The sequence below is a fragment of the Podarcis melisellensis genome (assembly GCF_964234715.1).
Source record: "Podarcis melisellensis genome assembly, chromosome: 15".
Classification (NCBI taxonomy): domain Eukaryota; kingdom Metazoa; phylum Chordata; class Lepidosauria; order Squamata; family Lacertidae; genus Podarcis; species Podarcis melisellensis.
Window position 1 is genome coordinate 7,451,977 of NC_138532.1, and position 23,988 is coordinate 7,475,964.

The following is a 23,988-nucleotide window of genomic DNA, read 5'->3' on the forward strand; positions in this document are numbered from 1 at the left end:
CTAATTTCTTTAAAAATGGATACATTGAAGAGCAACAAAAGCGGGAGGAATAACGCGGCTAAAACCCTAACCAGACTGATAAAGAGAAACAAACAGCTGAGCTTTCTGATTGGTCGCCACGCACGGAGAGGCTCCTCCCCTAGCTGCAATTCAGCCAATCCTGTGTCCCTTCATCAGATTCAAACCCACCTCTCCATACGTCCACACTTTTACAGCCTAGAGCTACGAAATCAAGAAAGAGTGACGCATCTCTTTATCTGGGCATGTCGTTTCCGGGTTCAAATAAGAAAAGTCACTGTTAAACTTCCAGAACTAGCCCAAATCTAGTGCGGAATTGCAGGCAGAATCGACTTGTATGCAGATACGTTACACTTTTAAAAACGTCCTGAAAGCAAGAAAGAAAACCGTGCTAAATTAGACCCGTGTTAGGGAGAGCAAGCACTTGTGCCTTGAATGCCACTTTGTGTGAGTGCGTGCCTGGAAAAAAAAACACCCAGGCTGCGCTATAACCCTGTATTGATTAATAATAATAATAATAATAATAATAATAATAATAATAATAATAATAATAATAATAATAATAATAATACTGACCGGGGGAAGAGAGAGAAAAGAAAAAAAAGAAAAGAAAGAGAAGCAAAAGTTATACTGAACCCGGAAGGAGACGCGGCGCACAGATCTATTTGTTCGGAGTCTATGGCCGAGCATGCGCAGCTGCAGCCTCCTCCTCCTCCGGGCAACGCCCACCGCCCAGCTCTCGCGAGGTCTCCGCGCGCGGCTCCTCCCCTGAGCTCCGCCTGGACTCCGCCGGGTCGCTGAGTCGCGTCTCCCTCGTGGCCGCAAGATGCACGCGGACGACGTGAGTCTCGGGGCAGAGCGGGCGGGGAGGGACGAAGGAGCCTCCTCAGTCTTTGAGGGGGAAGACCCGTGCGGAACGGGGATCCGCATGGCGGGGGTTGGACTGGATGACCCTTAGGAGTCCCTCCGACTCCACACAGTTCTGTTCGATTGATTGATTGATTGGATTTATATACCGCCCTATACCCGGAGGTCTTTGGGCGGTTCACAGAATAAAATCGAAATGCAAAACCACAAAATATATCATCAAAATTAAAAGCAGCCATCCAATTTCCACCCCACCCCCCCAGTTCTGTGATTCTGTGCCTCCCCGGCCGTCGTCTCAGACCACACCACGCCGGATCCCTTCCCGTGTAGAACTGTGCACGTGGAAGGTGACCCTTGAGCATGCACAGAGCGCCAATACTTCATCGGTCTGACCCTTATGTTTCCCTCCCCTTATAGTCTTGATTTATCAGCTACTTTCAAATGAGGCTGCATTTTAAATTGCATTTTAACCTGTATTTTAAATTGGTCCCCCCCTCTTTTCTCCCTATTATGTTTTTACTGTGATTTTATTGGTGTTAGCTGCCCTGAGCCGGGGAGGTCGGGGTATAAATAAAATTTATTATTATTATTATTACCGATTCCAGAAGCGTGTCTGTCTGTCTGTTTGTGAGTAAGTCGGTTACAGTATAGAAAGCTCCCTTAGTCAAGTGGGAAGCTCGCCGTGTTTCTCTCTGGATGTTGTTGGGACTACAAAACCCATCTTCCCTAGCTAGCAGGACCAGTGGTCCAGGACGATAGGAACTGTGGTCCCAAGTTTGAGAAACAGCACCTGATCTTAGCTGACCGATGGTGGCTCTGAGACCTTTCCTGTAGATGTCAGGACTGAACCAGAGTTGGACTGAATGACCTCTGTCACAGACGCATGTACTTTTCCGTACTGGGTGTGCTCACATGCATCACACTGCAAGCAGGGCTGGGGAACCTGTGGCACTCCAAAGATGTGGTTGGCATTCCCAACTTTGCTCCAGCTAGCATGGCCAGTGTCAGGAATGGTGGGAGTTGTAGCACGCCAACATCTGGAGGCCCCCAGGCCCCCATCTGTGTATTGAAAGCTCAGTCGCTGCTGGGAAGGACCTCTCCTTGAGACACTCAAGAGTTGCTGCAAGGCAGCTAAGATCATCCATCTATTTCCACTAAGGTTGTCAACTGTGCCTTTCCCAACCCTCCTGTTGTGATCCCTTTAGTAAGACCAGGGCCCGCGTCCAGCTTTCAAGCTTCTCACAGGCTTCCAATCCGTCCTATTAGTGAGGAATTGGTAGTAATTTGATAAAATGCCAAAAGAGGTGAAATTAGAGCAAGGTGTTTGCCATCTGTCCAAAATTATAGACATTTTGGAAGGGACTTTGGAGGCCGTCTAGCAGTCCAAAACCAGTGCTCAAACACAGGATCTTCAATTTGGGTTGCAGCTACAGCATATCGGACAAAGAGTGTTGATGTTTCGGAGCAGAATAGCATTGGAAGAATTACTAACAAAGCTTTCTCTCTTTGTCAGGTTGTCTGGGACACTCTTGGCAATAGACAGTTCTGCTCATTTAAGATCAAGTAAGTATTCTGTCCCCTTTCCTCTACCTCTTGTTGAATTTAAGAGCTACAGGATGTGCTGGCTATTCTAGTACTGCCCGGGGTGGGTAGATTTGGATCTCAGGAAAAAGAACCAATATAAATAGTGATTTAAATTGAGCTTCCCCCTGCCTAATTTGTATCTTTCCTGAGCAAGCACGCATAACATCTGAATATGTAAAAGGTAAAGGGACCCCTGACCATTAGGTCCACTCGTGGCCGACTCTGGAGTTGCGGCGCTCATCTCGCTTTATTGGCCGAGGGAGCTGACGTACAGCTTCCGGGTCATGTGGCCAGCATGACTAAGCCGCTTCTGGCGAACCAGAGCAGCGCATGGAAATGCTGTTTACCTTCCCGCCGGAGCGGTACCTATTTATCTACTTGCACTTTGACGTGCTTTCGAACTGCTAGGTTGGCAGGAGCAGGGACCGAGCAACGGGAGCTCACTCCGTCACGGGGATTCGAACCGCCGACCTTCTGATCGGCAAGTCCTAGGCTCTATGGTTTAACCCACAGTGCCACCTGCGTCCCCTCTGAATATGTAGGCACGCTTTTAAAAATGTAGATTTAGATCATATGGTAGTTTCCAGAAGTTGTGGGCTACAGTTCTATCATTCCCGATAATTGGGCCTGCTGGCTGGGGCTTATAGGAGTTGGAGCCCATGCCATCTGAAGAGGGCTATGTTATCTGGCGGCCTCCTGGCCAGTGGTCAAAGAGGATAGGAGTTGTAGTCCAGCAACATCTGGAGGGCTGCAGGCTCCCTACCCCTGTTTAAGAGGACTGCACCACATCAATTGCTGGATGTTCAAACCAGCCCTCTGCTTGCCTTTGCCATGCTCCCCCCTTTAGCCTCCTTGCGGCATGGCCAGGTTGCTGCTGAGGACCCCGGGCCAACAACGCACAATGTCATTGTTAAAACATCTGTACTGGCTGCCCATCTGCTACTGAGCCAGGTTCACAGTCCTTGCATTAGTTTTTCAAAGCCCTGAACAACTTCGGTCCAGGGTACCTTAGGGAAGGCCTGAGACCTTATATCCTGGTTCAGTCACTGTGATCGTCTTCAGAAGCACCATTGGCCTTCCCCCAAGCTGTTGAGGCACATCTGACAGCAACAAGAAAAGGAGCCTTTAGTGTCATTGGCTTGGTCCGGTGGAATATTCTGCCAGTGGAGATTCAGCAGGTTCCTTGTGTTTAACTGCCTGCTGAAAATTATTCTGTGCTGGCAATTGAGAAGACATCTTTCTGTTAATAGATGGCCTCTGTTTTGTTTTATTTTTTTTAATGTCTGTTCGATTGTATATAGATATTCTTGTTGCAAACCGTTTTGATATTTTTTATGGCATTGTGGTATATAAATATGTATATATTTATAAATAAATAATAAATGGCATGTGCCAGCTTGCGTTGTATATGGGAATTAAGGGAATACACAGGGAGTATCCAAAATCCAAAATAATTTGTTGCCTGTGGTTTGAATGTTTACCAGAACATACTGTCAGGCAACCTTCTTCAGCCTGGTGCCCTCCAGATGTTGTACTTGCTGGGACTGGTGAGAGTCCAAAACATATCTGGGGGGGGGGGGGCAACAGGTTGGGGAAGGCTTTCTCTAAGACATGTGACTTTAAACCACCCTATGCCCATGAAGGTTAGCTTAATTATTCCGGTTCTGTAGGGACATTCCACAGTCTGGATTAGAATTAATGTTCAAGATAATACAAGGTATGGAAACGAATGTTTCATTCCAAGTCTCTTCCTTGTAGGACGAAAACACAGAGCTTTTGCCGGAATGAATTTAATATAACAGGCCTGTGCAACCGCTCCTCCTGCCCCTTGGCAAACAGCCAGTATGCTACCATTAAGGAAGAGAAAGGTGAGGCTCTTTGCTTTGTTTTCCTCAATGTTGTACCTGGTGCTCATCTTTCATGGATAGCTCCGTTGGCTAGAGTGTGGTGCTGATAATGCTGAGATAGTAGGTTTGATCCCCGGAAGGAGCAGTGGCATATTCCTCCCTTGCAGGGGTTGGACTACATGATTCTGAGGGCCCTTTCAACTTTGTGATTCTAGTGGTCTCATAGGTCTTTGACCTCTTAAGGCCCCTAGAGGGAAGGCAGCAGCGCTGCTTGGCTGAAATTTGTGGAAGTGCGACTGCAGAGTTTTGAGAAACTAAAGAACAAAGTGCGAGATTGGCTTCATTATTATCAGATAATGGAGGCATATAATTTGGACAAGAAAATTGGCTTCCAGGTGGAAAAATCAAAATTAGAAACAGAACTGTTAGAACCCAAAACTAAGATTTTGTCAAAGATGTATAACTTGCTGTTGAAATGGAACACTCAGGATGAAATGGTGAAATCTGCTATGATTAAATGGGCACAAGATGTTGGACATAACATTATGTTTGCTGACTGGGAACAGTTATGGACCACAGGTATGAAGTTTACGGCATGTAATGCCTTAAGAGAGAATATTGTGAAAATGATTTACAGGTGGTATATGACTCCAGTCAAGCTTGCAAAAATTTATCATTTGCCCGATAATAAATGTTGGAAATGTAAAGAAAATGAAGGTACATTCTTTCACCTTTGGTGGACGTGCCCAAGGATTAAGGCTTTCTGGGAAATGATTTACAATGAAATGAAAAATGTATTTAAATATACCTTCCTGAAGAAACCAGAGGCCTTTCTCCTGGGCATGGTCGGCCAATTGGTGCCAAAGAAGGATAGAACTTTCTTTATGTATGCTACAACAGCAGCAAGAATTCTTATTGCAAAGTATTGGAAGATACAAGACCTACCCACTTTGGAAGAATGGCAGACGAAGGTGATGGACTATATGGAATTTGCAGAAATGACCGGCAGAATCCGAGACCAGGGAGAAGAGTCGGCGGAAGAAGAATGGAAGAAATTTAAAGACTACCTACAGAAATATTGTAAAATTAATGAATGTTAGAATGATGTTGGATAGAAGTGGTTTCCAGCTGTAATGCTTTAAGGGAATATGAGAAACAGGCTTAGAAACAGGTTAAAACTTAATGGCAAGGATTTGCTGAACTAACAATTTGAACTGGAATACAAAAAAGGGAGGTATGAGGAGGTCCGGGAAACATGTTAAAGGAAAATGAGAAATGGAAAATCTGCATGTTTCTTTTTTAAAATTATTTTTACTTTTGTATTTTTGTTACTATTTTTTATTTTATTTTTACCTTTATTGTATTATTATTAAAAACCTTAATAAATATTCTATTAAAAAAAAGGAAGTGCAGAAGCCGTCAAGAGTTATAAGCACAGCCCAAAGGTTAAAATGCTGTGAATATTATGCTCCGGTAGGAATTATCTGAGACAAATCTTAATGCATCTGATAAGAGCTCTAGCTTAAAATCAGAGATGAAGGGTTTGCAATGACAGGACCATTTCCATGCTTGCCTGGTCCCCATTTATCCAGAGCCTTGCATCAGACCATCTTGTGCCTGCTCTGGAGCTCTTTGTAGATTGATGAGCACCTGCTCTTCAGCTAGAAGCCTGGTGCTCCAGTAACCTCTGAGCATTGACCTTGCATGGTGTGAGCTGTTTGTATTGTGGCCGGCATCCTGCATCTCGTAAACCAAGGCTGCAGCAGACCTTGTGGTGACTATGCATTAAGCTGCTTTTGTTCCCTTTTAGGGCAGTGTTACCTGTACATGAAGACCATTGAACGTGCTGCGTTCCCCAATCGGCTGTGGGAAAGGGTAAGTCCTCCTTCCAGGCCTCCTAGGGTGGTGTGGGTCTGATCTGTTTGTTTTTAGCTTTATGGCTTGGGTTCGTGATGCTGCAGGGTTTTTTCGTTCAAAGAGTGATCAGACTTTCAACAATGGATGTGTTACAGCTTGTAGGAGAGTCTGTGATTCCTCTTTGCCACTTCTGCCCACACATTCTGAGTTTGATTGCACAGATAGCCCTCATTTCTTAGAAATAGCTGTGAATTTAATGACTTTGAAAGAGGATCAAGATGAGTTTTAATGGAGAATAAGGCTATTGGTGTCTACTAGCTACAACATCTATGTTCAGCCTGTACCTTCAAGGGCGTTGTTTCTTGATAATCACAACTGGGGAGTTTCACTCAGGCCTTGCTTGTTGAATTATTTGTTTATTTATACAAATATTTATACATCACAAAGTCATTTTAAAAAAAATCTAAGTGGTTCACAGCAACTACATAAAACCATAGAATAAAAACCATATAAAGAAGTTAAAATCAGGAAACACTTGTGGAAAGGTATATCATTAAATGCCTGCATAAGCCTGATGGAAAAAGTTTACAGCAGGTTTTTAAAAGCTGACATGGAAGACACAAAGGCATCTGATTGGCCCCTGTGAAAAAGGGATTCTTGACTAGCTGGGCCTTTAGTCTGATGGTTCTTAGGACTAGTGGATTAACTGTCACCTTCATAACCATTACAGTCTTTCTGCAGAACTTAAGCAAGCAATTTAAATAAGAACCAGCCTCTAATCTGCATGGCCCTAGTCAAGAAAGGACATCTTAAGCCAGAATGGAAACTCAAGTTTTTTCATGGCAAAGTCTGTTTCTCTCTACTTTGCATTGATGGGCCTCTGAGAATATAGGAAGCTGCCTTATAGCAAGTCAGACTATTTGTCCATCAAGCTCAGCACTGTCTACTCTGACTGGATGTAGCTCTCCAGGCAGTTCAGCGGAGGACTTTCCCTAATTTAGGGTGGCAAAAACCCGAGAGGACTTCACAGAGCTCCGAAAGGATCTGTGAACGAGAAAAACAATGGCAAACGAGGACCCACCACAGTCTTCTCCCCTTCCTAATTTTTTGCAGGTTCGGCTGAGCAAGAACTATGAGAAAGCGCTGGAGGAGATTGACGAGAACCTGATCTATTGGCCCCGCTTCATCCGACACAAGTGCAAGCAGCGCTTCACCAAGATCACCCAGTACCTGATCCGAATCCGCAAGCTGACTCTCAAGAGGCAGTAAGTCATGGGGCTTGGCCTGAGGCCTTTTCCTGAGTTTTGTTGTCCCAGGCAGACGCGTGCCAACCAGCCGGGAACAGTGGCCACAGTGATATCAAATCCAGCATATCTGTCATTGGGCAGTTTGCCAGTCGCAAGAGTCCACAACACTCACATTTGACTTCAGAAAAGAGGCAACTTCCCTAAAATGAAGGAGTTGCTATTAAAAAAAGAAGTTGTTGAAAGGGATTATTGGGAGAGTCGGGTGTCCCCAGAATGCTCAGGTGGTTGTTCAAAAGCACTGTATTAGAAACTCGGCTAGAAGAACATTTAAAAAGCCCTAGAAATTGGAGTCTTTTTTCCTAGTTGCTTGTTGACAGTTGCTTTTGCAAAACCACTTCACTAACTTCATCTTCGCCTTTGTAGGAGGAAGCTTGTTCCGTTGAGTAAAAAGATCGAAAGGCGCGAGAAGAGGCGAGAGGTAATCTGTTGCTGTGGTTCCTTATTGTTTGTCAGTTTATCTCTCAGCCCAGAGGAAGCACGCAGCTCCTATAAGGCCTGCTGTTTCTGCCTCCCCTAATACTCCAATCAGCACCAGGCAGCTATGTTTTGGAGCCACCATTTCAACTTCCCACAATGCCCCCAGTAGAGCTTTGCTCACTAGCTGCATCTCCCAGATCTCGTTGCCTTACATGGAAACTTAAGAAGCTGCCAAATACAGAGTCAGGCCATTGGTCTGCCTAGCTCAGTATTATCTACACGGACTGGTAGCCACTCTTGTGCGGCTTTAGGCAGGGGATGTTCCCAGCCCTACCTGGAGATGCCAAAAATTGCACCTGGACCTTCTTCATGGAAGGTAGATGCTGTACCAATGGGAATTTTTAAAGCAAGGCCTTCCTAACTGCTCATCTGCAATCCCAGGTGGAATAGGAGGGTGGAAAGCCCTCTTGGCGAAGATGGGAGGAACTAACCTGTTTCCTTTTTTAAAAAAAATAATAACTTTTTTATTCAAAATTAAAACAAAACATATTATCCAGAAACATATCATCCTTATCCCCCCCCATTTTTCCTCCCTCCCCCCACAGAACCTACCCCCTCCCACCCCCCAACTTCCCTCAGTTCTATTCTTTGATTTCTCTAAAAGTGCAGTTTTCTGCATGTTACACAGTTGTACAGATCCTCAAACTATTTAGCTGATTATTATCAATAAAAAGTTTGTGAGTGTTTATTCAAAGCCAGCCAAGGAGTCCAGTTCGCTTTGATGCATCTTCAAATACTTTGTAAAGGGTTCCCATTCATCTTTAAAATCACAGTTATCCTTGTCCCGTAGCTTGTTCCAATGTCAATATGCAGGCGAAGGCAAATACTTCATTTTATTTATGCTGTCTAATTTTAAATTCTGTTTTGGCCTAATCTGTATTGAAATTGCACTAGTGTCGTATACCATCTGTACATCATCTTCATGTAATTCTCCTTCAATAGGGAACAATCTGTAAATTTTAAATCAGTTTTCCATAATTTTTCCCAATCTTCCATCATAATCTTGTGACCTAAAGTTAAGATGGGAAGAAGTAACCTGTTTCCAAAAGGCACCCTCCCCTCCTCTTTCCCCCACTCACCTCTATCCATCATGAAAAACCTTCATGATAAATCCACTGTTTCCTTCTTCCAAATCAACTCATCACTTTGTTTTTGTTGGCTAGGAAAAAGCTCTGATTGCTGCTCAGCTGGACAACGCAATTGAGAAAGAATTGCTGGAGAGACTCAAGCAGGAGACGGTAAGATGCTGTGATGCAGTGCATGCTGTTTGTGCAGGGGTCAATTAGCCAGGTTGCTTCCCAGAAGGCAGTGACAGAAATGAAGCAGTACCGAAATACCTACCTAGGATCGCCTTGCTGTTAGCAGTAACTGACCTGTGGCACCTGGACCAGCCTTGGCTAGCCTGGTTGCCTCCCCCCGCCCTCAGTGTTTTGGATGACAACTTTGGCTGTTGAGAGTTGTTGCTGGAGGGACAGCAGAGGATCCCGGGGCCCACTGAATGGCCTGATTCTGCATGATGCTCAGCAGATAGCCTACAGGCAGAGGGCCTTTTCGGTGGTGGCACCCACCCTGTGGAACGCCCTCCCACCAGATGTCAAAGAGAACAACTACCTGACATTTAGAAGACATCTGAAGGCAACCCTGTTTAGAGAAGCTTTTAATGTTTGATTTATTACTGTATTATAATATTTTGTTGGAAGCTGCCCAGAGTGGCTGGGGAAGCCCAGCCAGATGGGCGAGGTATAAATAATAAAAAATTGTTGTTGTTGTTGTTGTTGTTACATTAGAGCCCTGTATAGCTGAGCCCAATTTTACAGTGTTCAGCCCTCAGATCATTTTCTTTGAGCTCTGCAACTCAGGGCAAGATTTTTTTGGGGGGGGGCAGAATGAGCAGAGAGCCCCCCCCCCAAACGCTGCAAAGCTGGCTTATCAGATTTCCAAATAAGTATGCATGTTACCATCTTAACTGTACGACTGTTAAGTCCCATGTCTTAAAATTGCCTAACTGCAGCTAGACTAATTGCAGCTGGAAAATGGCTGAAACATGGATTTGGGGGGGGGGGGGAATCACCCAAGTATGAGTGAATCCGGCCACTTGTTGACATCATCCACTGACTTCAACTGATGGGCTGGTGGGAGCAGCTTGGGGGGAGTAGCCTTGCGAGCCAGAATTCACCTGTGCGATGGCGGTTTCTTACCCTTGGTTGGGTTAAGATCATCCTTAGCAGAAGCCCCAAAGTTATGGAATGTGTTGGCTAATGCTGCAGAGTGTTCATTCCTATTTTGGTAGGCTATCGTATGCAGAGTTGTCTATGTCTTTAAATCTGTGGCTTTTTTGGTGTGCTTTTGGGGATCATCTTATCTAATCATCCTTCCTCCTTAATGTGCTCCATCTTCAGTACGGCGATATCTACAACTTCCCCATCCATGCCTTCGACAAAGCTCTAGAACAGCAGGAAGTGGAGAGTGAGAGTGACTCGGATACAGAGAAGAAGGAGGAGGAGGAAGAGGTAATGCTTTTGAAACTCTTTCCCCAGTGCTACTCTCCAGGGCAGGATCTGTGCAACTCTCTATGCTTTGCACATTTATACGAAGGAGAGAATTGGGTCTTCAAGTTATTTCTGCCAAATGGCTTGCATTCTTGCCAAACAGCACTTATTACAACTTTCACACAGTTCTCTGTTCTCTTCCCTAAGCTTTCCTCCTCCAGAAATAATGTCATGGATGGGGTGGCTAAATATTATTTGCCCGTGCATTAAATGTTCATGTACTTAGGAGACTAGCCCAAGGCCCTGCATATGGGACATCATAGTCATAGCCAGAGCCTCTTCGCTTGCCAAGAAACCTCAGATATAGACTGGCATTGCCAAAGAAACCACAGCTGTTCACTTGGCTGTTACGCACTATGTATCAATTTGTGCTTTGTCTCCTTCCAAGAACTGGGGTTCCAAAAACTTTGGATTTCATTGATCAAGGACTTGGAACTGGCTGAAGGATCTTATCATGTAGACTGAAATTAGGACAAAAGAAAAGTGTAGCCACGTGAGAAGGAACACTCCTTCCCCTTGAACTATCAGGGATGCTGTAATTGTGTTCTACATTGCAAATCCTGCATGAGGGTGGGGGTATTTGACCTAGAGTAAGGCCCCTTCCAACTCGTATTCTGCTATGTTCTGCTTGCAGGACTCAAACAAGAGAGAATTTGTGGAAGTAGATGAGAGTGACCTCAGTGACTTTGAGGTAAGTGCAGCCTGTTAAAAACTGCTTATGAAAATTTAGGAGCCTCTTACGTTTCATTTGTTCTACTGGAACACTGAAACACGCTTTCTGCTATTTGCTCTGGCCTGCCTCCCCTTCCTTTTGCGTCAGATTTAAGTGCTGTGCACACTTATGGTGCTGTAAAATCATGCTGCAATCTGGAGGTGGGAGAGGAGGAGGCGTGTGATGAGATTATTCCATTCCTATCAAGGGATCCTCCCTGAACATAATACAGTGGTACCTTGGGTTACAGACACTTCGGGTTACAGACTCTTCAGGTTACAGATTCCGCTAACCCAGAAATAGTACCTCAGGTTAAGAACTTTGCTTCAGGATGAGAACAGAAATCGTGCGGCGGCAGCAGGAGGCCCCATTAGCTAAAGTGGTGCTTCAGGTTAAGAACAGTTTCAGGTTAAGAACGGACCTCCGGAACGAATTAAGTACTTAACCTGAGGTACCACTGTAGAGAGAAACTGGGTCTTTGGCTTTAAGTCTCAGCAGAGTGCTGCACTGCTCCTGACCAGCATTTGTTTCAGTAGAACCTATCCTGTAACCCTCTGCTGGTTCCTCCCGATATTTTCTGTTCTACTTAACTTACGTACTTGCTACACACAATGCACACACTTCCCTCAAAGCAGGGCTGGGAATCAATATTGAAAGTATGATGAGAATAACTACACATCAGGCAGAACAAAAATGCCAGTGGGTTTGTCGTGGTTAGAGTGTCAGACTAGGAGCTGGGAGACCAGAGTTCAAATCCCCACTTGGCTGTGAAGCTCACTGGGTGGCCTTGGAGTCAGTCACTCCTGTTCAGCATCACCTTCTTCATAGGCTTGTGTGGGTTGCAGAAGGGGAGAAATATGTGTGGCACCATGAGCTCCTTGGAGGAGAAGGTGGGCTATAAATGAAATACATAGATAATAAAACAAATAAAAGTTGTGTGTAATACAGGCTCTGGCGTTGACTTAAGTGGTCAGGGAGGGCAGCGATGCTCAGAACACAACAAGCAGTTTCACACAACTTCTACACCAGGCCTAATTGCCATACTTTTCTCTCTATAGCACACAGATTTTTTCTCCTAAAAAGTAAGGGGAAATGTCTGTGCGTGTTATTGAGCGAATGTGTGGTCCCTGGAGCCGACTCGCCCGAGCGCAGAGGCAAAAATCAGGCAAAAATCTGTTCAGATCCTGCGAGAGAGGAAGCTGTTGCTTTCCTGCATTCTGCCTCAGGGTCCTACTGCCCACCCTCTTCTGTTTCGGTTGCTGTTTGCTCAAACGGAACAAAGAGCGGGGAAAGGAAATGATCGTCCTTCGGTGCTCCGGTGCTGCTGCGTCCAGGGAAGCGTTTTAGGCACTCGCAGGCAGCCGGAAAACATGCAGGTGGGAGAGAGAGGGGGGGTGGCTGGGTGGGGGGAAACTTTTGCCTTCCTTTCCTCCCTCCCGTTAAACCCCTCTCCTGCATTCTTAGCCAGCTGCTTCTCTGCACACCCCTCTCGCGCTCCTTGTCCCTTTTGTGTTTTTCCTTCCCTCCCCACTTAAAACGTGGTTACAAAGCACGGATCCACATGGATCCTCAGGATCTTTGCATTGGGTCACCCGAAATTCACCATTAGATCACATTACATGTCCATGGCTACAGCCTGCACCAAAAAAATCACGCACCCACTGTTGCCTGGGGCCACAATGGTGCAAAAACGTGGTTACAAAGCACAGGTCCACAGGGATTCTCAGGATTTTTGCATTGGGTCACCCCAAATTCACCATCAGATCACATGTCTGGCCACAGCATGAGGCACAAAAATGATACATCCACTGTTTCATTCAGAATTCCCCCCCCCCTTGTTTTCCTCCTCTAAAAACAATGTGCGTGTTATGGTCAGGTGCGTGTTATAGAGCGAAAAATATGGTATATATACAGTGGTACCTCGGGTTTAGTACTTAATTCGTTCCAGAGGTCTGTTCTTAACCTGAAACTGTTCTTAACCTGAAGCACCACTTTAGCTAATGGGGCCTCCCTCTGCTGCCGCGCTGCCGGAGCACAATTTCTGTTCTCATCCTGAAGCAAAGTTCTTAACCCGAGGTACTATTTCTGGGTTAGCGGAGTCTGTAACCTGAAGCGTATGTAACCCGAGGTACCACTGTACTTCTATCATGTTTCATTTTACTCGCATTTTCTCTTAAAACCGATAACCTCCAAATACTTGCCAAGGGAGTGTGCTAAGGCAGCAGCACTATTATGCCTAACACGCCTGTTTTCTCTGCCAAGGGTATGGATAAACTGGCAACGAGCAGTGAGGAGGAGGAGGAGGAGGAGGAGGAGGCTACATCCAGTGAGGAGGAAGAGAAAGGCCAGCGGCCCAAGTCTAAAGGCAAAACTCCCTTGAAGGGCCCAGCTGTCAGGAAAAAACGAGCTTATGTTGAAATAGAGTATGAGCAGGAGACAGAACCGCTGTCTAAATTGAAAGCAACGTGATTCCTCCCAGTGTGTGGGCGCAGATCTGAAAAATGGACTGAATGAACTAGCTGGTGGGATGTTTCTCTGCAAAGGCTGACTCACCGAGACGCAAGATCATACAGGAAAAGTTCCAGCTGCTTGAAGACCTAGTGAGCTGGCATTCCCAGATGCCGCAGGGTATATTTTTGCATATTGACAATTTAAAACGTCATCTATTTTTAAGGCTACCCAACTAAGATTGTTAAATATTTGTATATGTCTATTAATTTGTGAGCTGCATTGAAGGGATTTTTTGGGGGGTGGGGTGGATTGGGAGGTATAAAAGTGGCATAGAAATATGATTCAGAACAAACCTGTCATTGCCTTTTTTTTACTTAATGCCCTGCTTTCTCCAACATTAGACAGTTTATGTATAGCATGAGTCTTAAAAGCTAGGAATGTTCTTCCTTCCAACTTTGAACACAGTGAATATAAGCCTCTCCACTTGAGCTCAGGGAGCGATGATACTTTTTACCGGCTCCTCCTCTACTTTTCTTAGGCATTCCTTGAGGGTCTCATCTTGACAGCTGCGTCGGACTCCTTGTAGTAGGACCTGAATATTAGGGATGGGAAGAAATCAAATGATGTCATCGTGTTAGAAGTGGGCAGCAACAGCCTCTTATCTGCTCTATTTCTGACACAAGAATCTCCCTTATTCTAAGACAGACCATTGCTCAGCATTGTCCAGACAGGTGGGCAGTTGCTCTCCAGCATTTCAGGTGGCTTTCACAGTCCTACCTAGATATTCCAGAGAGGCTGTTGTCTGCACACTGCAAGGTGTACTTCCTTGACGGAGCTACTTTTAGTATTAAAATCAAGGAAGAGTGGACTCATCAATTGGGAGCATGACAAGAGTATTAATTAGCATTCCCATTTGAGAAACAGGACTGCACTTAATTTGTTTCTTATGCACACATGCGTGCTGATCAGTGGTGACTGCCAGACATATGCAACACACCCAGAGACTCCGCAGTTGTCTCTTGTTAAGAAGCAGAGGGCCTGCTTTTCCCCAAATCACAGGCCTGCTGAACCTTGGGCTCTCCCTTGGTCTTGCTTACCTTCACCTGTCCGTGAGAAGCGTGATCCAGTAAGATAAGGCACTCAGTGGCTTTCTGGAGTAACTCTGCTTTCACTGGTTCTGGTGTTAAGCTCCTGTCTGTAGCCACATCCAACATCATTCTCAGCAAAGCCTTGAGAAGGACAGCGAGGCGGCAGGACATTCTACAGCAAGGAGATGGCAGACTCATGTCAGCCTGACTTGAAAGCTACTTCTGGAGCCAGCTGCATCCCAGGAGGAGGTGGCACTACAATTTCAGTGTAGCAGGTACAAGTAACAACCTTTCAGCAGAGCAAGATGTGGACTCCCAACCTCCATCAACCCTGACAATTGGCCATGCTGGCTGTCCCAACAATATCTGGAGGGATATTCTTCAGGCTGTTTAGCAGATCTTTCCAATCACCTGGTCCCTTTTAACGAGTGATTGAACCTATGTCCTTTTGCATGCAAAACAGGTTATCCAGCTATGGTTCCTCCCAGAGTAGGGAACAATGGGAACCTTCTGGAGCAGACTTTTGACAGGCGACGGAGCTGCAGGGGAAGGGGAAAGATACTGCTGACAGAACTCTGCTCCTCTAAACCACTGTATTTAGTGCATTTGGGAAAGGGAAAGAAAAATGGGATGAGGAAGTGCAGGAGCCTTATGATGACCCTGCTCTCAGAAGAGAAGGTCCAGACTCCTGTTGAAAGTGACAGCAAGTTTGCTAGTCCTGCCTTGTGACCTTGGACAAGAGGTGAACCTGTCTGATTGCCTTGAACTGAGCCTGTTGAGTCAAAGCTCTTGTACAACCAGGACAGTCCAAACACCATAACAGCCTGATGAATTTCAGCTAAGGCTCACTGGTATTAGGCCCCCATATCCATTTCAAAAACATGTGGCAGGTTCAGGAACCAGAAGTTCTCATTTCCTACTAGCTAAATATTTGTATTTAGGCAGGGAGAAGTGTTTACTGCTTACACTCAAGTTTTCGGCTTCACACGGGTCAGAAACAGCACCTTCAAAGCAGTGGGACTTCTGAGAAGTATGATTCTTGACCGTAACAGCGGCGACAGGTTACTTGGTTGGTTTTTTAAAGCAAGATCAACTGAAGAGAAAAATGCACTTCTACAAATACACAGCTACTGCCCAGTGCTTAGGGCTTATCAAAGTACCTGGGCCAGGCATGTTGTATGGTGTATTTCAAGGTTTCTAATGTTGCCAATCTTGCCGTTTCGTCGGGAGCATCGGAGACCTCCAGGTATCCCACAATCACCCGCTGCAACCTCTTCAGATGACGGGCTATCTGAATGCCAAGCCTCTCAAAAGACAAATCAAGGATTATAAACCTCTGCACAAAGAGGGAGGCTTATCTGCTTACAGGGTTCGCCATTAAAACACTCACCTCTCCACAAAGGCAGGCAGGTTCCTGGCGTACACCCTCCGTAAGGGGAGCCGGTGCTCCGATTCCATGTGGGTCAGGACCAGCTGGAGCACCTCGTCGGAAGGTGCGACAAGCTGGGGGTTGTGGGGCAGCCGCTGAAGGGCCTTCTCCAGGATGGGAAGCAAGTCCAGCAAGCACAGCAACACAACCTGCGAAGAGTAACGGGATGGGTTTAGAGAAAAAGCATGTAACATCTGAAGCTGAATTCTGGAAGACAGGACAGGCAGTGCTTAAACTACGAATTCACACAGTACTTAAACTACGAATTTTTTTCCCACAAGAGGCAGTGATGGCTTTCAAAAAAAGATTAGACAAATTCATAGAGGATAAGGCTATCAGTTGCTTTTAACCTTGATGTTTATGTTGAACTGCAGGTCAGTGCAGAGCCCACACACTGAGCTTGGCGGACCAATGGCTTGACATGCCATCAGGCAGCACCTTGTTTTGCTACTCGAACCTCAGCTTCAGTTGTGCACCCCCAAATTGCAAAATGGTGGTCTGAACACAGGTCTTGGTTTAGCAAGGATACATATTCCCAGCCTGCTTGTTAACAAGGCAGCAGAAGAGAACAAATAAGCAGCCCCTACTGAGCCAGCAGCACATGAGAATATTGCTATGGCTGGTTCTTTTAAGCAGGTTAAGCAGATTTGAACCAGTAGAAATTCTTTTAAGCAGATTTGAACCAGTAGAAATTCCACTTACGACCTGAAAACTGCTGCCCCTTCAAAACGTAATGCCTAGAAAGCATCAGGGAGAAACAGATGTTATAGAGCACATGTGGGCTGTTACTTAGTGCTACATTGGCTTTAACCCATAATATCTCCCCTTGCTGTTTGTAAGGGCTAAAGGAAGCACAGGGTAGCAAATCAGAAAGTCATCCACACATGCCATGCTACCAATGTAAAATTTGCTTCCCCCAGCCTGCCAAACAGCTCTTTAGGAACCTGGGGAAGCACAACTACATAGGAATACAGTGGTGCCCCGCAAGACGAATGCCTCGCAAGACGGAAAACCCGCTAGACGAAAGGGTTTTCTGTTTTGGGCTTGCTTTGCAAGACGAAAGTGTCTTGCGAGTTCCTGCGGGGTTTTCCCCTCCCTCCCCTTTCCCCAAGCTGCTAAGCCGCTTAACAGCTGATCCGCTAAGCCGCTTAACAGCTGATCCGCTAAGCCACCAAACAGCTGATCTGCTAAGCCGCTAATCCGCTAATGGGCTTGCTTCGCAAGAGACTCGCGGAATGGATTCTTTTTGTCTTGTGAGGCACCACTGTATGTGTGTGTGCATGAGTGTGTCAGCCTAGGCCCTGCCCATCACCCACATTGAGTGGTGTGTTGCCCTGCAATAGCCCACCCATTGCTGGATGTGACTCTCAGGATCAAAAAGGTTGCCACCCCCTACTGTAGAGTGTAAAAGGATCTGTAATCTTGTATTTAGTCCACCACCTGAATAAATTCAGTAAAGAGGAAACACCAGTCTTTATATTACCTGCAGGAGCCGGGCTTCCTTGCTATAAAGGTGGTTGAAAAGGGCATGGTACACAACCTGTGCCCGGTTATACTGGCAGAGGTCAGCCGCTGGCTGCAAGGAAAGGAAATGATTACCATCTGACCAGCATTATGCAAAAGGAATTCTGTAGAAGGGACACGGTCCACCCTTACTGTTAACAGGGGCGGTGGCATGACACAAGCTTTGATGGGACTTTTACAAATCCCACCCAACAGGACAGCAAATGACAAAATAACAGTTAATGGCGCTGCAGTTTAGACAATGAGATGCTTGAAATAAGCAACAGTAAATAAAACCATGCTGTACTTGGAAACTTCTCGGGTTGTCCAGAAGATGCACTCAGGTCCTCCAGGTGAGAACAGAATGATGGACTAGATGAGCCTTTGGCATGATCCACTAGGTGTCTTCTTATGTCTGAATGGTGTCTGCTCTTATTAAAAACCTAATACAGCAGCATCACCCAAATCCACCTTTCCTTCCCTCACAACTCCAACTCCAAAGGTAGTGAGGATGCAACTGGACGCTAGGCCAAGTAACACTCTTTGATCCATGGGTACCTATGTTAACAGCAATGATCTAATGGCTACCAATTCTCATGAATGCTGTTTCAGTTGTGGGCAAAATAGTTAGTAAAATGGAGGTGTGTGTGTGAGGATTCAGCCCCTGCTAACACTCTCTCCTATGGCTCTGAGGATGATTCCTTACTCTGAAGTCAGACAAAGTCATAAAGCCATCCCCAACTTTTGGCTGGAGACCAGAGGACTCTGATGACCCAGTTCATGGTCCCCTATGTATGTCTGTCCTTACCACATTCCGAATGATATGGTGTAGGCACTGCACTCCCAAGATTTTATTTTCCTCTCGGTAGTCGTCCGACAGCAGCAGCGAGGGCGGCAGGACTTTCTCCAAGTGAGGGCCAAGCCAGGGCCTTGTGACGTGTTGGAGCGTGCAGGAGAAGACGTGTTTTGTTGCTGGGCTGCGCTGCCATGTATCTCTGGAGCAGAGGAAAAGGGAATCATTGCACATCTTGGGAGGTGAAATGGAGCCTAGGATCAAATTGTAGATGGACTGCTGGTGGTGTGTTAACAGCATAAACTTATACCAGATATGTCTTTCTGCCCTGCTAGCCCAGGGATTATCTACTCTTAACTAGACCTCTCAGGCCAAGAGGGGGCTTTCCCTGTCACCTGTGACACAGCCCTTTTAACAAGGAGGAGCCTGGGATTCAATACAGCATTTCTGCATACAGTTCCAGTCCAATTTCAGTCACATAGCACTAATTCAAAAGCTGGTGAAGGTAACAGGGACTTGGGGGTGGCGGCCAAGGCTTTGGAAGATGCTTGTTTCAAGCCAGAGTTCTGTTGGGCACATTTAAATATTTCTCCCATAACTGGAGGCAGTTCACTTTTAGCAAGCAATTATCAAGTTTAGAGAACTAGCTGCAAGGGAACATTATAGCATTGGTCCTTCTGCTCAGTATTGTCTATGCTGATGCTAGCTACCGTGACTGACAGCAATCCAGAATTTCAGGCAGGGTTCTCTCCCAGCCCTACCTGGAGAAGTCAGGGATTGAACTTGGGATCTTGTGTATGCAAAGCAGCTGTCCTTCCACAGAATTCCCATATTCAAGTCCCCAGTGGGATGAAATAACTGAAGAACATTCCACAGTTCTCACAAGCCACAGCCGTCCTTCTGCATCACACCCACAATACCTCACAGAAGTCACATTCAGTTTGGGACTTCCAAACAATCCTGACAGCCTTGTAACATTGTCACTGGTGGGTGGTCCATATGAACCGTTTTGTCCCTATAAAAGGCCCCACAAATATAATTAGCCTCTGACAACCATCACTGGGCTTTCAGTTCACTTACTTGGTCAACTCTGGTTTCAAGCACTGCATCACCACCGCCAACCACCCTGTTTCGTCTTCACGTGCGCCTCTCAGGAACTCAGGTACTGACCGGCAGTCTGAAGCCCGAAGGAGACCATCCAGCAGCTCTTGAGCCATGCGCCGAGTTTTTGGTGTGGTCCACAACCTCTCTGCAACGTGTGTCACGGCAAAAAGATACAAGGGCCCTGCCACTTGGCGCAAGATGGGACCAATCACCGCAGTACCAAGTCTCTCGAGGCCTTTAGCCGATTCCACTTTGGCCACGATGCTGATGAAGCCCAGGCTGACGTCTGCTGCTCGGCTGGCTACTGCAGCATAGGAGGGGTCACCGCTGGGGAGCCCTCCTCCCTCTGGCTCCTGCTGGGGTGGCGCCGCATAGAGGCTCAGCGTGACCACCATGTCACGAAGCAGGGTGGGGGTGGCATTTGGGTGGCAGCTCCCAAAGAGCCACTGGCAGTCCATGGCCTCCAAGATGGCCAGGAGGTCTCTGATCATGCCTGCCTTGGCATCACTGCTGGCTGACCTGCTTGCAAAAAGCTGCAAGAATTGGGAGAGAACCTGCTCTGCTGGGGGGCGCTCCAGGCATCCCTGGCCCTCTGGGATGGTCCACTGTAGGGAATTTAGCAAGGGATGCTGCGCCATTGGCTCTGGGTGATGGTGGTGATGGAGGAGAAGGACCTCAATCTTCTTCCCCCCATAAAACTTTTACCCCTCTTCCCAGCAAACTGGTTCCTAGCCTCCCTGCATTTATTGCAACCCTTGCTGAGAATGCAAGCTTTTCCCGGGAGTATTTAGCCTTCTCAGAAGGCCTTTGTAGCCCTTAGTGGCCCCTCTGAGTATTTGAGCTCTAATACTCAGTTTGGGCTGGTCTTAAACCGCGTCCCAGAGCAAAGTGTTGGGAAGAGGGCTCTCACCATAGAGAGACCGCAGCCTAGAGCGGCCTCACCAGGCCTCCCAGTGAATCGGAAGCCGACCAGCAGCGGATTTCCGTTTCAAACCGGAAGTCCAAGCGGAGACCCTAGAGATAGGAAGCAGAACACGCGGTCGGGAAGCCTGAGAAGCATTTCCGACGCAAAACCGTCAAGGGCCTTTGCCCTGTCACTCTAAGGCCCGGTGCCAAGTAGTCATGCTTTCCACTACACTGAAGTCAAGGGGGAGAGAGAGAGAGGGTGTCCGCACGGAATATCATGACTGACGACAAACAAAATGGTGGCTTCCGAGTTGAACCGGAAGCTCAGCCTACGTGCCGCTCTAGAAGTTAATCTCTATGAACATCTCCTCCTCATGTAGCTTCGCCAATTTCTCCTTATTCTAAGCCCACCCAGCCCACTTTACTCTGTTCAGGCTGCTTTGGCCGCGAAATCGCAGCTCTGTGCGACAAATCGCCGGAAAGCACCGACGCTTTCCCACAGGTCGCAAACCGGTTTCCCGTAAAGCGAAAGGGGGCGGGGACGGATGGTGAATATATTAACATGCCTAATAAGCGTGCCTGGTCCTGGTATTGCTGAGGGAAAAGAAGAAATCCAGAGTACGGAGGGAGAGGGAAAGAAGCATCGCATTTGTTTTTTCGTCAGGAGGAGTCGTGTAGTGGCAAGAAATGGAGGGTTAGGAGAGAGGTCACCATAACGTCAAAGCCTGCGGTACCTAATGGTGGGCGCAGGCTCACAGACGCTATAGCGATCCTTCAGGTTCTGACATGTGATGAGTGGGTTTTCATGCGCCTGCGTGAAATGTGCCGTCCCTAATTGTTACGACGGGGCACAGTACCCTTCTGATCTGAACCTTTTGTAATAAGTTATTATTTTTTTGCTTGTTGGTATCAGTACATTTTCAAACTTAATATGTTCTGGAGTTCTGTTCTAAAACCAAGGTGGGCTTTCCTGTAGAAAGTAATGCAAAACAGACTAATTGTTCCCGACTTTTGGAAACAACCCCATTTAACATGAATTTTACTTTCTAATGAGACCATTTATCCATAAAATGAAAGCAGTAATCAATGTGCTGTACTGTAAAATAAGACAGTATTGTATTGTTTGGATGGGGGGCTTTTATCCATTTCAGCAGTCGCTCAATCAATCAATCAGTAGCTGAACTGGGCTCCACACAGTAACAAAAACAAATTAACCGAAAAAGCCTGTAAAACAAAAATGCAAAATAAATAGCAAAAAACAAAAGCGCCAAATACAGTGATACCTTGGTTCTCAAACTTAATCTGTTCCAGAAGTCCGTTTGACTTTTGAAATGTTCAGAAACCAAGGCAAGGCTTCTGATTGGTGCAGGCGCCCCAGAAACAATAGCCGACAGCTGCATCAGACGTTCGGCTTCCAAAAAACGTTTGAAAACCGGAACACTTCCGGGTTTTCAGTGTTTGGGAAGCAAGGCGTTTGAGAACCTAGGTACCACTGTAGTTCATTTAGCAGGTAGCAATTTTTAGCTTTGTGCATGCAAAGCCAGCGGAAGAATTAAATTTTGTTTTGTTGCTTGGAAAAGCTGGCTTTTGTTCGTTGTGTACCGTAAATACTGAGTGGTTCTGGTTTTTGTCTAAAGAGAGAAGTTAAAGTTTTGATCTGCTGGGTAAGCGTGGGTGGCTTTCGCACATTGTCAGAAACTTCAACTGGCACAAAGAGAGCTGCTGCCAGATGGTTATAGCAGCATACAAGCCCATTGTTGCAACAGCTCCACTGGCAATTCTAAATGCTGGTTATGACTGGGAAAGAATGCACCCCCCCCCCAATGATCTTGCCCAGGTTTTGAGATCTTCTTTTGGTCTGTCCAGTCTTAGGCACCCTTGGTGGGGATATGGAAGAGGGCCTTCTCAGTGACTGCTCCCAGACTTTGGATCTCAGATTGGCTCCCTCCTGGTTTTCCTTCTGCCTTCTTGTTCCAGCAGCCTTTGGGAACTGCCTTTTTTAATGAAAGGGCTAGTGCCATTATTTTTTAATTGTAATTATTTGTATGTGTTAAACAGGTTTTATACAGTCATACCTCGGGTTACACATGATCCATGCGGGATGCATGTTTGCAACCCTCAGTGTTCACAACCCACAGTGGCGCGTCTGTGCATGCGTGGGTTGTGATTCAGCACTTCTGTGCATGCGCAAAGCACGATTTAGCGCTTCTGCGCATGCGCGACCGTCGAAACCTAGAAGTAACCCGTTCCGGTACTTCTGGGTTTCAGCGGGTCCGTAACCCCAAAAAAACGCAACATGAAGCGACTGTAACCCGAGGTATGACTGTAATATGCTCAAACTGTCATGTTCCGGTGAGCAACCTGGTTGCTGAATTCTGCACTAGCTGAACTGTCTTCAAAAGTAGCCCTAAGTATAATCCATTGCAGTAATCTAACCTTGAGGTTGTCAGAGCACAGGCCACAGTGGTTAGGCTGTCGCTGTCCAGATAGGGGCATAGCTGTGCCACCAGCAGAAGCTGATGGAAGGCACTCTGGGCCACTGAAGCCAACTGAGTCTCAAGTGACAGTAAAGGATCCAAGCTACGAACCTGCTCCTTCAGAGGAAGTGCAACCCCATCAAGAGCAGGCGATTTCCCACCTTCTGGTCTAGGGGAAGCACCCACCAACAGTGCTTCAGTCTTATCTGAACAAAAAAATTCCTTCCAGTAGCACCTTAAAGACCAACTAAGTTAGTTCTTGGTATGAGCTTTCGTGTGCATGCACACTTCTTCAGATAGGTATCTGAAGAAGTATCTGAAGAAGTGTATCTGAAGGTATCTGAAGAAGTGTGCATGCACACGAAAGCTCATACCAAGAACTAACTTAGTTGGTCTTTAAGGTGCTACTGGAAGGAATTTTTTTGTTTTGACTATGGCAGACCAACACGGCTACCTATCTGTAACTCAGTCTTATCTGGATTGAGTTTCAGTTTGTTGGCTCTCATCCAGTCCATTACTGAGGCAAGACACTGGTCCAGCCCTTCCACTGCCTCACCTGTGGATGTAAAGGAGAAATAGAGCCAGCTGTCACCAGCATACTGCTGATAATGTACTCCAAACCACTGGATAACGTAGGGGATAGGATTGAGCCCTGTGGAACCCCACATGAAGATTCCACGGGGCTGAAAAGCATTTCCCAAGCAACACCTTTTGGGAATGACCATCCAAGTAAGAGCGGAACCACCGCAAAGCAGTGCCAACCACCCCTAGTTTGCACAGTTGCTCCAGTAGGATGCCATGGCCATTGGTATCGAAAGCCACTGAGAGGTTGAGAAGAATTAATAGGGACATGTTTGCCTTGTGTCTCTCTCGACAGAGAGCAAAGCAGTCCGGCAATCCCAAACTGCCAGCAACTGGGCAGCCTTTGACAGGTCTTTTAATGCCTCTCTCAGCAATTGCTATGAAGATAACAAGGTGAGGATGTCTCACTTTGTTCTCCTTGGAAAGAAGGCAGGATA

At 46.4% G+C, this 23,988-nt stretch overlaps 2 protein-coding genes across 2 annotated transcripts; one reads left to right on the plus strand and one right to left on the minus strand.

The window, feature by feature from the left end:
- The first annotated feature begins 756 nt into the window (after positions 1-756).
- MAK16 (MAK16 homolog) lies at positions 757-14,178 on the plus strand. The gene is made up of 10 exons (XM_081891153.1): positions 757-859; positions 2,399-2,448; positions 4,228-4,337; positions 6,127-6,191; positions 7,287-7,438; positions 7,844-7,898; positions 9,121-9,195; positions 10,357-10,467; positions 11,141-11,197; positions 13,481-14,178. Exons 1-10 carry the CDS (start codon positions 845-847, stop codon positions 13,685-13,687), a joined length of 897 nt encoding a protein of 298 aa, XP_081747279.1. The 5' UTR covers positions 757-844; the 3' UTR covers positions 13,688-14,178.
- On the minus strand, positions 13,697-20,959 carry TTI2 (TELO2 interacting protein 2). Its single transcript, XM_081890998.1, has 7 exons — positions 19,563-20,959; positions 18,498-18,684; positions 17,670-17,762; positions 16,148-16,335; positions 15,918-16,061; positions 14,767-14,929; positions 13,697-14,261 (listed from the first exon to the last, which is right to left on the minus strand). The coding sequence occupies exons 1-7, from the start codon at positions 20,222-20,224 to the stop codon at positions 14,160-14,162; spliced, it is 1,539 nt and encodes a 512-aa protein (XP_081747124.1). The 5' UTR covers positions 20,225-20,959; the 3' UTR covers positions 13,697-14,159.
- Positions 20,960-23,988: the final 3,029 nt, after the last annotated feature.

Bases quoted from the DNA above. Each gene is read 5' to 3' on its own strand.
- MAK16 (XM_081891153.1), top strand. The intron at 2,449-4,227 runs GTAAGTATTCTG...TCTTCCTTGTAG, and splicing joins TTCTGCTCATTTAAGATCAA to GACGAAAACACAGAGCTTTT. The intron at 6,192-7,286 runs GTAAGTCCTCCT...AATTTTTTGCAG, and splicing joins CCAATCGGCTGTGGGAAAGG to GTTCGGCTGAGCAAGAACTA.
- TTI2 (XM_081890998.1), bottom strand. From the start codon at position 20,224: ATGGCGCAGCATCCCTTGCTAAATTCCCTACAGTGGACCATCCCAGAG. The intron at 18,685-19,562 runs GTAAGTGAACTG...CCTCTGCTCCAG, and splicing joins TTGAAACCAGAGTTGACCAA to AGATACATGGCAGCGCAGCC. The intron at 14,930-15,917 runs GTACTTTGATAA...TCCTTGCTGTAG, and splicing joins ATACAACATGCCTGGCCCAG to AATGTCCTGCCGCCTCGCTG.